The sequence below is a fragment of the Lineus longissimus genome, chromosome 17, assembly GCF_910592395.1.
Source record: "Lineus longissimus chromosome 17, tnLinLong1.2, whole genome shotgun sequence".
Lineage (NCBI taxonomy): Eukaryota > Metazoa > Nemertea > Pilidiophora > Heteronemertea > Lineidae > Lineus > Lineus longissimus.
This window is the reverse complement of record NC_088324.1, coordinates 8,695,962-8,708,614: the sequence shown is the minus strand read 5'-3', so window position 1 is coordinate 8,708,614 and position 12,653 is coordinate 8,695,962. Positions and strand designations below refer to the sequence as shown.

At 42.4% G+C, this 12,653-nt stretch overlaps 1 protein-coding gene across 5 annotated transcripts in view; it reads right to left on the bottom strand.

Moving 5' to 3' along the window:
• Positions 1 to 12,378, bottom strand: part of LOC135501153 (GTPase-activating Rap/Ran-GAP domain-like protein 3) — a 185,742-nt gene extending 173,364 nt beyond the window's left edge. For all 5 annotated transcript variants that reach the window (XM_064793016.1, XM_064793019.1, XM_064793017.1 and 2 more), the window contains exon 1: positions 11,449 to 12,378. In XM_064793016.1, the coding sequence (XP_064649086.1) occupies positions 11,449 to 11,693 (245 nt within the window). In that variant the 5' untranslated portion in view covers positions 11,694 to 12,378. The remainder of the gene's footprint in view (positions 1 to 11,448) is intronic.
• Positions 12,379 to 12,653: the final 275 nt, after the last annotated feature.

Genomic DNA, 12,653 nt, shown 5'->3' with positions numbered 1-12,653 from the left:
TCGTTTATGAAAAACGCCTGATTCAGAGCCGCACTTTCAAAAAACCTCGTACTTATGACATGTGTAGTGTACTTATGACGAAGTCCAACCGAAAACATTGAGTTAAAACTGACAATATTGGGCGATTGTTATGTAAGGTACGATGAAACCGGATAGCCAGCAGGAAATCTAAGACGTCGAAGACAGTCGCCCTCTCTATCGTGACGGGACTCGAAACCGCGCGGGTCCTTAAAGGTGACACGTGCACAAAGCTTCCACTGCGCCACTCCAACATTCCTTAAACACCCTGTGGCTTGCTGACCACTTGGCCATTTTAAGAAAGATGGCATGTTTTCGTAGAGTATTCACCCATAGATAGTCGGAGTGCCTGTCCAGCAGAATGTTGTGATCAAGACATCTCCTAACAGCTGGTAACAGGATTTCTTAATCAATTGCTTCTGATTAAGGTAAGTATCCATTATCGGACATATGTAACCAATTCATCTATCACCGCCCTCTTAATGAAATCCCATTGAACGCCTGAGCCACGTACGCGTATATGCACATGTCAGAACCAGGCGGGAAGTTAAGTGGGTCTGTCTGCTCCCATATTCGTTGTCTTTACTACGGCAGAAGTTACCACAAATGCTTCCTTGTGATTGGATCTGATGACTTCACCGGTGAAGCAGGATGGAGGGCCCCTGATTCGCCAATACAACAAAATAGCTCTTTAAAGGAAATGGTAAATTGCGCAGCGATATAACTTGAGAGGTACACTTTCCTAGTGATGTATTCGATTTTATTCAAGTGACGAACGTTTTTATATTGAAACTATTCCACCTGCGTCAATGACCGGAACACCCGTATAAAGGATCTTGGTCTCCGTCTGACAGCGTACGTAAGTCCAGCGTGCGGATGATATGAGGAATGAAAAATTAAGCAGTCAATCCGGGAGTCAACCTGAAGGGCAAGCTACAATACATCTACAAGCTGAATCACTAATTTTATTTGTCCACCTGCGGCCAAAACATCATTTTAATGGTGTGCCAAGTGTATCTAAGCTATATGGCTGCAGACCGAGCCCCAATCACCTCTTTCCTCTGTTTCGATGTGGCCCTTTACTTGTCCACCTGCGGCCAACGCATTTTAAAAATGGTTTGCTAAGTATATCGAGAATTGTGCTATACGGGGATCACAAGCCCAGAATCACGAGCCATTCTGAGCATTTTGAGCTATACGCACCACAGCGAGAGAAAGCTGGACATGACATACGTTCTGATAAAACCAAGTCACTCTGTTTGAGGAAACGCCATCAACAGGTGCTGGTGAGAGGCCACTCAAAACTTTGAGATAGGTTCCGAGGATGAGTCGCCCAGGTATCTTGTTCAGTCAAATGGCGCTGACGTACGCATTATCATTTGATCTAAATACATAAAAAAGAAATACCTACAGCGCGAAAGAAGCAACCTAGATGTACATGACCAACTAATCATAAGACGTAGAACTCTGGTACAGTACCCCATTCTATGCAGTCTGTTCTCTCCATCACTGCGGTTATTATTGGTTATTTTTGCACTTCCTCTTCAATCACCGTCCAATCTGCATTTCTGATTATGCTAGACCAGAGGCTGTATTCTCTCTAGTGGTTTGTGTGATTAGCTTGGTTGCAGCAACAGACAATGTGCGGGAGACTATTGGACCATAATGGGCTCGTTGCGGGTGCTCTACATGTTAAGAAAATGATGCAGAAGAGAACTACATTGCGTTTATTTTCGCTTACTGACTTAGGCCCATCATCAACAAACGTGTTTCATTTGGGGTCGCCCCACGTAACGTGTTACATGGGGGTCGGTGTTATCAAGACGGCCCTGGTGATCTTTCAGATACACCGCTCAGTTTATGTACTTTAGAAATGTTGCCTGCCCGCTAAAGGAAAAAAGAGCGTGAGTACAAACTTTTGGGAACTAGAAAACTCGCGTAATTGCATGTCTTTTAAAGTGGAACCTCCCATCTACGTCAGCAGGACATCTTCCACAGCGTGTTGGCTGGGAAAGCTTATATAGAGGAAAAACTGATTGCATAGCTTCTCTCTTTGTCTAGCTTTCGCGCTGAGAATTTTCTCGAGTCTTTTCAGTGCGCCAGCAACACAATTCAGAAGAATCCTGAAGCTATTTTTAGTCGCCGATCGGATTCCTCCAAGAAAAAGGCAACAAATATCGTTTGAAGATGGGAAATCACTTTCTATTTGATGTGCTTCTTGTGAGAAAAACGCTCACTTTGGAACGAAGATTTCGCTCCTGAATCAAGACGAGATAATATGACGTCAAAGAAGATATCGTAAAGTATGCTACACTCTAAGAAGTAAAGGTTTTTAAGCTTCGTTATAGAGGTTTTTTACAACAAACTTAAAAATTCTGAGTGATTTTTCATTTCCGGATCTCAAAAACCAGATGGTTCAATCACGGATGTAAAGCACTCAATCTGCGCCCAATTATACATGTACATTGTATATCCTTTCGCAATAATAATTTGGTAAATTTTCCTCCTTGACAGGGACCGCAAATGGGCGACTTTTCGAACGTTCATCATCTTCGTTAATGATATAATCAAGGGTCAGAGAAGTTTCGGAAGTAATAGATCATGTGCTTTTGTTAGCACAAGAGCGAGCAGACATTTAACACGAAAAACACATAACACTCAACAATTTCTAAAAAGAAATTAACAAGGGAACGGGTCCAGTAATTGGCTTTAGGCGCCATGCTGCCCTCGACATAGATGTTTTATGAGAGTCAAGATTGGAAGCGCTTAAATCAGTTAAGCTCTAGTCATAACCACGTTTCTTTGGGAGACCACTCCAAAAGAAACGTGGACACCTTCCGTTGAGACATTGAAGGGTTATACGCCGTGGTGGCTCCGGAAAATAGAAATAAAATGCGAGTTTGATATGCACAAAATTGTTCAAATAGAAGTTGAATTTTGCATGTTTTAGATGGATTCCATCAGCCAACGTAAAACGTGTTTATATTAAGGCTCTTTGCTGCTACAAGGTTCATCCAAATATCAAAAGGATAAGATTTCCAAGGTCTCTTTTTCTTGCTTGTGCAATAATTAAAGTCACACTATCACTCTGATCTAGTAACGGGAAAGTGGCAACGGCATTGAGCTTCCCTAAATGGGTCGCGCACCGCCACTTAACTTTTCCTACCCTGGTATGAAAGCCACTTGCTTTGTTTGATCAGAGTCTTTCAATATTGAAAGATACTGGTTTGATTGTCTCCACTCCCAATGTCTGAGATGTGCGATTTGATAGCGCCCTTGAGTCTTCGCTTGATGTAATCGGGCTTTGTTCTCCAGGCAAAGGCATGGGGCTTCTCAACAATTCAAAACAAAGGGTATTCTTTTGTAATAAAAGTGAAGAAACCAGAGCATTGTTCTGTTCACACTCCCGTGGTGATTGTTATCGCAGTGGTCGAGACGTGGTTGGAAATGAGTTCTTCCTTATCAGAAAATCACCAGCAAAGCTTTGAACTTCAGTACAGCCGTGACTACGAAGAACAGAAAAGACATTCTTTCTTAGATGATGATTTTCCGTTTTGTTCAAAGGGTTTGATGTAACACTCAAGTTCATTGTATTTTCAAGCACACGGAAGAAAATACACTCGTTATCGCAGAGAGCGACTCAAGAACTTCGCTTTTTGTCCTTTGTTTATTAGAAGAAGTAGTAATATACACTGCTAGTAGAAGCCCTACACGAAAAGTACTGTTTCTTTAGAAAGATACTAGTTCTCTGTTCTATTCAAGTGCTTTCAAATTTTTGAATCAATTCATCCCTTTTTTTCACCATTCAGCCCTGTCAATATATGTTAGACATGCTGGGTACCGACAGCAAAAAATCATGTGATTTGCATTAAGTCAGGCAGTGTTTATCACCGAACACAATGGAGCATTCTAAGATGTGGAATACCATTTGAAATGTTTATTTCAATAATAAATATGACAATAACAACCTATTTATAAAAGTAATTGTCCTCTTTACTTGCTCTATGTTGTCGCTTGATACATACGTCAGATGAATACAATTACTTAGGAATAAATACCACAATCATGTCAATTATAGCGAAAAACTCCACATCGTCATGGAAACGCCAAGCCATTAAAATAAAATTTTATATTGGATTTAAAGCATATGTCACTCTAAGGAAGGGATTAAAGTTGGTTTTATGACAGGGATCTATAAGATGGTTGTCTAAGAATAACCGGATGTACGACGAACGCATATCTAGAAGTCCTTTTTTTAAACGCGTGTGCCGTTCGTAATTACGGGTGGTCCAAGAAAATAGAAATGCAGTTATACACAATGCCGTAGTGCAGTTATCATGCATACGGATTAGCTGAAACTTGGTGTTCAAAGTATGTACATGTATTTGTATATCTGTCTATACAACGGCATTTACACAATGCAATTTCACATTCAATTTCAAATATCAAATATTTAACGAAACACGTAGGCCTTTATAATACGAATGTCATGATTAAGTTAAGATTCGTTTATGCACAAAATATGTTTTTTTAGTTTTGTGCGGGACTCTGGATGCGATCACCATGGGCGGTTCACGCCATTAAAGAGCAAATAAATTAGCGCCACATCTTCCGGTTAATAATTCAATTATCAGTTTGTGTCTGGTCACAATAAAAAATCTGTACTACGCCAACGGTAAGGCAGATGAACTATTTGACCAAACAGTCCTCCCTTGTTTGAAACGCAATACAATAATTGCTAGCCTGTAAGGGCCCGAAGGTCCATGGTATAGCAAGCCCAATAACGCCAAGATTAGCAAATTACCTTTGATTACTCCGGGGCATGTTCAAGCGGAGTAAGAAGGCTAATCGGTCGATTACGGCCCGGTGATGGGGGAAATGGTCATAAAACGCCGTTTTCCCGACAAGGCGCTTGTGGCTGTCTAGTTATATGATATTGTTATTGCGATGAGTTCGTAACGGCGAACCTGGTTTCTGTTAGACCATGCCAAAATAAAGAGCTGTTTCCCGTTCGGTTGAACCTATTCTCAAAATAGGGGCGGGGAGGGGCCACTTTTTATTTTACATTAATGGTAGTCTCCAGAGCTGACAAGTCGAAGGGACATACACCCGTAGAGGTTTTTTCAGAATGTCAAAGAATTTTAGTTTTTTTTCATTTTACCGAAAATCAAAAGCTCATTATAGACGAACCTTTAATTCTAATAGAGTATTGTTCGACACTTCTATCGGTAGGTCGTTCAGTTGGAATAGGCATTCACGTTGGCGTTTCCGAGGCTTTGCGAAAACTCCCTACTGATATCTCGACTGAGCTCGAAACTGGATCGACTTAGCACATGGATATATCGGCAAGAACGCACGAGTCTATAACGTCATTACCAGCCACAAATCGATAACCCCAAAGCAAATGCTTCCACCACTCCCAACAAATAGCCAATCAACAAAATTAAACTTCTTCCAATTTTATTACACCAAGGCAGAAATAGCAATGAATTTTATATCGATTTAACGGTTGCGCGCTGGAGTGTAATCTTCCAGTTAAATCAGGCTAATCACTAAACTGTATTCAATTGATGCCATCGATCAACCACGGTAGACATTCCTCAAGAATGGAGAGCAAATTGAAATATCGATGGCATCGAAAGACAAATTGACTGTAGCGTTTCCGTTTGCGGTGAGTGGTAGCAAGGCAGACTAAGTCGACATTAGAGCGGTTTGGAACGACTGAAACAGGTTTACGATCAGAGCTCTTTGGTGGCATGTATGGTTGAGATCGGTCACCTACGTTAATGTGCGGTGGTCATTCCCAGAATAACCCGCTTGGCGATTGGGTTACTTCGGCTAATCGCCACATGCCCTAGTTGTGACGTAAAAGGGGTTTCAAAAACGAACGCTTTGTGGCTTGCACGTGTAAAAGGAGCGGCAATAGCTATTAGTCTGTCTGACATGATCACGGAATGACCTTGACCTCACGGAATGAGCCTTGGTTTCCAAATTTGAAATGCACTTCGTTAGGCGGAAGACACCCTGGTGTACGGTTAACATCTTTGAACTAAGTCTGATGACACTGTCGTAAACACGACCTTTCTCACGAACATGCTTATTACCTTAAAAGCATGATTAGGTCTCACTTTCTGATCTCGTATCCCTTCTTCTAGTGGAGGTATTTATATCTGCATTATTCAAAAGGGCAGTCATTACTTTAATTTTGACAAGACGTTGTTGAGAAATATATTATTAGCAACATGAGAAAGAGTTATGAACAAACAGGACAGTCGTTAACTTTTTTTCGGGGTTTCGGCGGAGGGGGCAAAAGGTTATTTGGTAGGACAGAAAACAACTTTTCCTATCAATATCTGCATGACGAAAACGTTTTTTAAACGTCCCTGGTGCTTTACTGCCCCCCCCCCCCCACCGTACAGAAACACACGCAGACACCTACTCTAATACGGTTTTAAAAGCTATCAGTTTTGAACCGATTCCAACAATCATTCGCTGGCCGGCGATCATTTTTTGAAGTTGTCCAACTATGACTCCGCACTCTTGGAAAGCACATTAATTTCTGTTAGATGGGATCTTAAACTGCCAATGATTTTCTTCAAATCAGTGCATCAATTGATTGCAAATTCTCCCGAACAAGGTAGAAAATTCAATGTGCTATTGGTTTTTCATGCTCTAAAACGGCGTGGAAGAAAACGATTATTCAGCAATGTTCATGGGGTACAATGAAAACATGCCTAGGTACAAGATTATCGGAGAATTTTAGAGCCCGTCTACACGATAAATACCTTTTCTTTATTGGAAGTGACTATTTTGTTGATTTTCAGTGCTATTCGGCTAGTGGCTCTCCAACCAGGGCAAAAAATATCGCCAGTTCGGCGAGCGGCTTGCCAAATATACCCGGCCTTCTTTATTTAGCGAAGTAGTTGCAAACTACTTTTATCGAGAAATATGCTCAGCCCTGGGCCAGCATGGCGTTTCGCATAAGCCAAATAGATTTAAAGGACAAGGACTCCTGATCTAAGGAATGCCAAGGTTTTGGTCATCCCAGCAAAACCAGTGGTTCTCAACATTCTCCGCTTGTCGATATTGTATATATCTTATATGACTTAGGAGTAAAAGAAGCGTGTTCCCAGGATGGCTTTGGTGTGCAGTTCATTTTTTCTACTCTAGTGATACCATTGTTCACTATAGCCGATATCTCACCAATTTAGAAGGTCTGTCGAGTCATTGAGTACTGAGCTATTGATGCGACACTCGTAAATCATCTTCTACATGTATGCTTAGTTGGTAAAAGGAGAAGATTATAAAAAAGGTCGTAGAAACACGATATACGTACTGCTTACTACGCCAATCGAAGCTTTTCATAAAGGCTCCGAAACCTGTCTCTAAATCAGTGCGTAAAGGTAAAGAAGAAGTTCTGCTCTTTACGAACTGTACTATATCTCTCAACTAAATATTTATCGACATTTTTGCACCAAAATCTTGCCGAAGGAGAGGAAGTGCAACATTAGATGATAAGAGAAAGTTATTAAATATGTATGGAGATAATTGGTTGAGGCCTTAGGTTCCGTCTATGCTTTAAGCCTCGACACAGATGTACCAGGTGAACCTTGTAGGATACAACAAAGGGAAAATAGTGCAAACTTAGCATTTCACTGCTGCGTAAAAAGCGAATTGAAATTCACTAAGGACGACAGTGACCGTTCATCTTAATTCACGAAAATAACATATTTGTGAGGTTTTGTGCACAAAAGTGTGTTTCAAATGGTCCTTTTAATTTCTTTGCAATATTCAAGCATCTCTGATACACGGGCTAAATTTGACAAAAACAGATGAGGCTGACGTGGGATGAGGGGCAATGTGCAGTCAAGGACCACAAACAATGGAGGGGAGTGTTATGGCCTTATGTCGCACAAGGGATGAAGAGCCTAAGTAAGTATTTCTGACACACTGTGCCTGCTGTCATAAGTCATTTACTCCAAGGGGGCTACTTAAACGTTCGAGGAACTGAACCGGTTCGACTACGCGTAGGCGGCAGTTGACGTTAATCGAAGTCAAATATCCGTCACCGGAACACCACACATAAGAGATCTCCCCGGCCGTCACCTTAACCACGTTATGTCAACTCACTTGATACGTCCAATAAAAGGATTGGCTTAGCATCATTCCCCGTCTCTCGCACTTATATAGATACGATAATATGATTTATCGAGGCGAATCCCTGTTTTATTAACTTCACGTGGGTGGGACGGGGACGTGATAGTATATAGAAATATGACATTAAATTCCCAACGAGACTGGCCACTCCACAGGTTATGTTTCCTCCATCATGACCTATTGCCTTGAGAGTGGCTCTGAACTTGGCACCAATGTCTGTTTCGTTCTAGGGACGAGGAACCACGATATCGGCCAAGTTCCGAACTATTGTTCGGTTTGTTGAAAGAAGCAAGAAGACGGCTAACGCCAGGTCGCAGGTCACCAGAGCGCTCACACTGTATTCCATTCCTGAATACGGCAAAGGCCAAGGGCAGGTTGCTGGTCAAAAGTAACAGAAAGACTACTGGTTTTTTCTCACATTACCAGTCAGAAGGGCTCGTTGACCATACATCACATTTACCCAAGACATCCATACATCTATAAAGCGGTAGGATTGGATGAAATTCGGATATTGTTAAGGTAAAGGCTGGCCTTGTGTAACAAGAAGACTTTTCATCTTACAAGTGAGGAAAGAGATCGTTTTCCATACTACAATGCCCGTAGGGATTTCCATTACCCGGAGGCAAGTAAAATTGGACTCAAATGTGAATATAGAGAAAGGCTGATCAAAGATAACAAGAAAACTGTTGATTCATTTCTCAGCTTACCAGTCAAGACGTGCCTTGTTTTCCATACATTTAGCCAACTGAGATCCATACATCTGTCAAGAAGCTAAACAAATTGGGTGATACTTCGAAATTGCAAAGACGAACGGCAAGTAGCTGGTCTCAAGTAGCAGGGACGCTGATTATTTCTTTCTCACCTTACGGATGGTATATCCGGCAAGAGTAGTGTGAGAGATCTTATTTCTATATCCCTTGGTAGCAAGATAATTGTATAAGGTCGCAGCACGTCCCCGTTGTCCAAGTCACAGATGCCACTTGGTAAATTAGATCACATATACCGAATCAACTTTGCTTTAGGGACACTAAGAAGGCTGGGGCAGGTGATTTCATTTGGAGTGATCTTTGCTCCAGAGAATCGGACTAAGACTTAAGGATAATTGGGTAACTGCCCGCTCGGATGCTACCAGTGCTAGTCTTTTTTTCACTGACTAAATTAAAAGTCAACGTTTTAAGTGTAAGTCTGATATCAACTACGGACGAGGTAATCATTCCTCGCATCCTTGCTTACATGTATCAGAGCTAATCCTTGATTAGCGCTCAATTCTTCATGCGTATTGGCCCGTCAGCAGTACTCAATCCGGCTTCACCGGAGTGTTTGTAGTCTCCAGAATAGACAACGACGTAAATTGAGAGTTGAGGCCAAATTTTAGATTGCTGTTTATCGCAGGGAAAGACCAAGACCAAGATGACTATAAAAAAACACCACAGTATTTGTTGAATTGAACAGTTCCATATTTGTGTCACATGTTTTTCTCCTTGTACAGTCTTGTATTACTAACCTTTTGCAAATTTTCCAATGATGAAACAAGCGGAAAGGTTTGTGCATGTCGCACCACCCTTACGGTACTTCCAGTTCGCGCGGTGCGTGCAGATACAGGTCCAATGACTTCTGGCATATCATGAGATTTTACCCAATCACTGAGACCCCTTTCATCTAATTGCCTCAATGGTCATTGACGATCATTACGGATACCTTGAACTAACATCCCGATAAACCAACGGTTAATATCGGCGCCTGATAATTGGCCACTGAGTGCGTTATTGGCAATAAGAAATCCCGACCTTCGACCTTCACCCTCCTCAATCAGCAATATTGGGGTAGACTTATTTTCCAAAGGGAATATATTTCCTGTTACACCAACACGGCTAATAATTGACCACGGCGTCTGTTATTGACAACACGATTGGTGAAAGGAAATCACGACCTTCGAAATGTTTATCTACCGGGGATCCATCGCTACGGGTATTGACTGACTATGGTCGCCACGAGTCCGAAACGGCCATGTCGCCCGTAATTCGCGTATTGGAATCCCTATTTTAACGTGTCGAGGCGGACAGTAGCTACTTCGAAACATGGCTGCAAGTCGGCAGTTCCCGGAGATTCAGAATCTTGATGCATCGACCCCAACGAAACAGCTTAAATTGTGGTCGATAGGCCTAAACTATAGCAAATACATATCTTAAGCCCGCAGCACACTAGCCGCCAACTTTGGCGACAAGAAGCGTTCAGCTGAGGCCTCTCGACGCCGAAGTTGGCGGCCAGTGGATCCCGGTCAGAGCACACCTGCCCAGAATCGGCGTCCAGTAGCGTCTTTTCCGCAACTTTAGGCTGCCATTTTGAAATCATGTGACATCAAGACGCATACTGATTGGCCATAGCCTCGCCGCCGACGCCAATTCAGGCGGCAATCCGTAGCACACCTGGCTTCTTCTTGCGTTCAAACGCGGCGACCCGCGTCAAAAATCAAACATGTTAGATATTTGGCGTTTAGTTGCGGCAAGTGGCGGCAAGTGGCGGCAAGTCGCGTTCGCCGACGCCGTTTGTAGCAGACTAGGGATTTTTCAGGCGTTCAGGACTCTTGCGGCAAAAAACGCCAGTGAACGCCGAAGTTGGCGGCTAGTGTGCTGCGGGCTTTATGAACTGGTCCAGTCGTCATGAAGGCTTGATGGTGTAAAGGCCTGCTGCGCTTGGTACCATCGTGCTCCTTTCAAGCATTGGGTCATTATTGTAGGTGCGGTCATTATCGGAGGGGCGCCATTTATGTCGCCTATCGTCAACATTAATTTTGTCAATGACCATTTAGGCAGGGACAGCACGAACTAACGTCCATGGCATCAGTAGGTATGTTAGGTAACGTCGAATAACATCAACGTACATGTACTCTATAACATATAGATGTGGTATACCCGCACAAAAAACGATATATCCACTAAATATACGATACTGTGCCGACAGATGATTGCCTAGGAGAGAATACAACATCTTTATACGTTTTTTCCGCTATTCCGGCTGGCCACCCTCCTTACAGCACTTACAAAATTGGCTTCTAATCAACCCTTTCCGGTGATCAGTGTTAGCCGCAAAAACAACTAATAAGCGTAATGGCAGTACCTGCTCCTGCCTATAGTCCCCCTTTAAGTACTAAAGCCAATTTTAGACCGTTGCGTAAATGAAATCGCAGTGAACCTGATGACACGACTGGTAGACGTTCATCGTTCTATTGGCTGCGTAACCTGCCTATTGATAGAAAAATAAACATCTACTCACTCGCTATCGTCCTCGTCGAGCAGAACTCCAGAGCAGCTGCTATTCTTGCGGAAGAACCTCGGCGACCTTGGTGACCTTGGGGAGATCGGGGACGCGCTGCCATAACTACCCCCATCCGAATCGATCCCGGCCATGGGCAGGACGCCCAGGAACATCGACTCCTTGATCATGGACTCCAGGCCTGTCCTCGACTCTTGCATCGACTTGGGCCGTGGGAGGCTCAGTCGGTCACGAATCCGATCCATAGTTCAGAATCAATACCACAAAATATCCCAAAATAATGTTCCAATTTTTCAAAGTCGAATAAACGAGGAACAGTATCCTGCACAGCAGAATATACGAGAATAGTGTTTTCCAATTCCTATGATATCAACAACAAATATCCGTCACGTTTAAGTTTTATTGAGATGCCCGTAAAATACAAATGTTACGTAATCTACATCCTTGGAGTCAAAGCCATCAAATGTATTGTATCCCTCATGCAAGTTTAGTTAGCAATGCCAAAAATGTACACTGCTTTCAAGAATATAACATGCGCGAACTCTCAATGTATTGACTAGAGATACTTACAAATTATAGAGATTTCGTAACATATATCCTTTAAAGAATATCATGCCACGACGTATCCACACGTCTCTTGATTTCGTAGAAAACAATTCTGCGCAGACCCCCAAGATGTCCGTATCCAATGCGTGTCACAGTGAGTCACATTGGTTATTTCAGAACAACGGAAACCCCCGCTCAGCACCACAGAAATTGACCCTCCAGGGCGACAGTGAGGAAAGAATATCGTATTCAATCACAGTTCACATCAGAAGGGAATTAGTATGTTGCTTAATTATTTAACTAGAGAAGCGAAGTAAGGCCGTAAGGAACTTTACACTGGCGCACAAGAGTGCATTATGAATATTGCGTAACTTGTGTGAAGACTTTTTCATATAATCCTCATTGAGATATATCATTTTGTACATAGATGTCCAAACTGTGTGATGTACGCCTTCTAAATCATAATCTAGTGTGTCCAATCCTCATCTAGACATATAAATCTGTACAGAAATATCCACACTATGTGATAGTACGGCTTCTAAATCATAATCTAGTGTGTCCAATCCTCATCGAGACATATCAATCTGTACAGAAATATCCACACTATGTGATAGTACGGCTTCTAAATCATAATCTAGTGTGTCCAATCCTCATCTAGA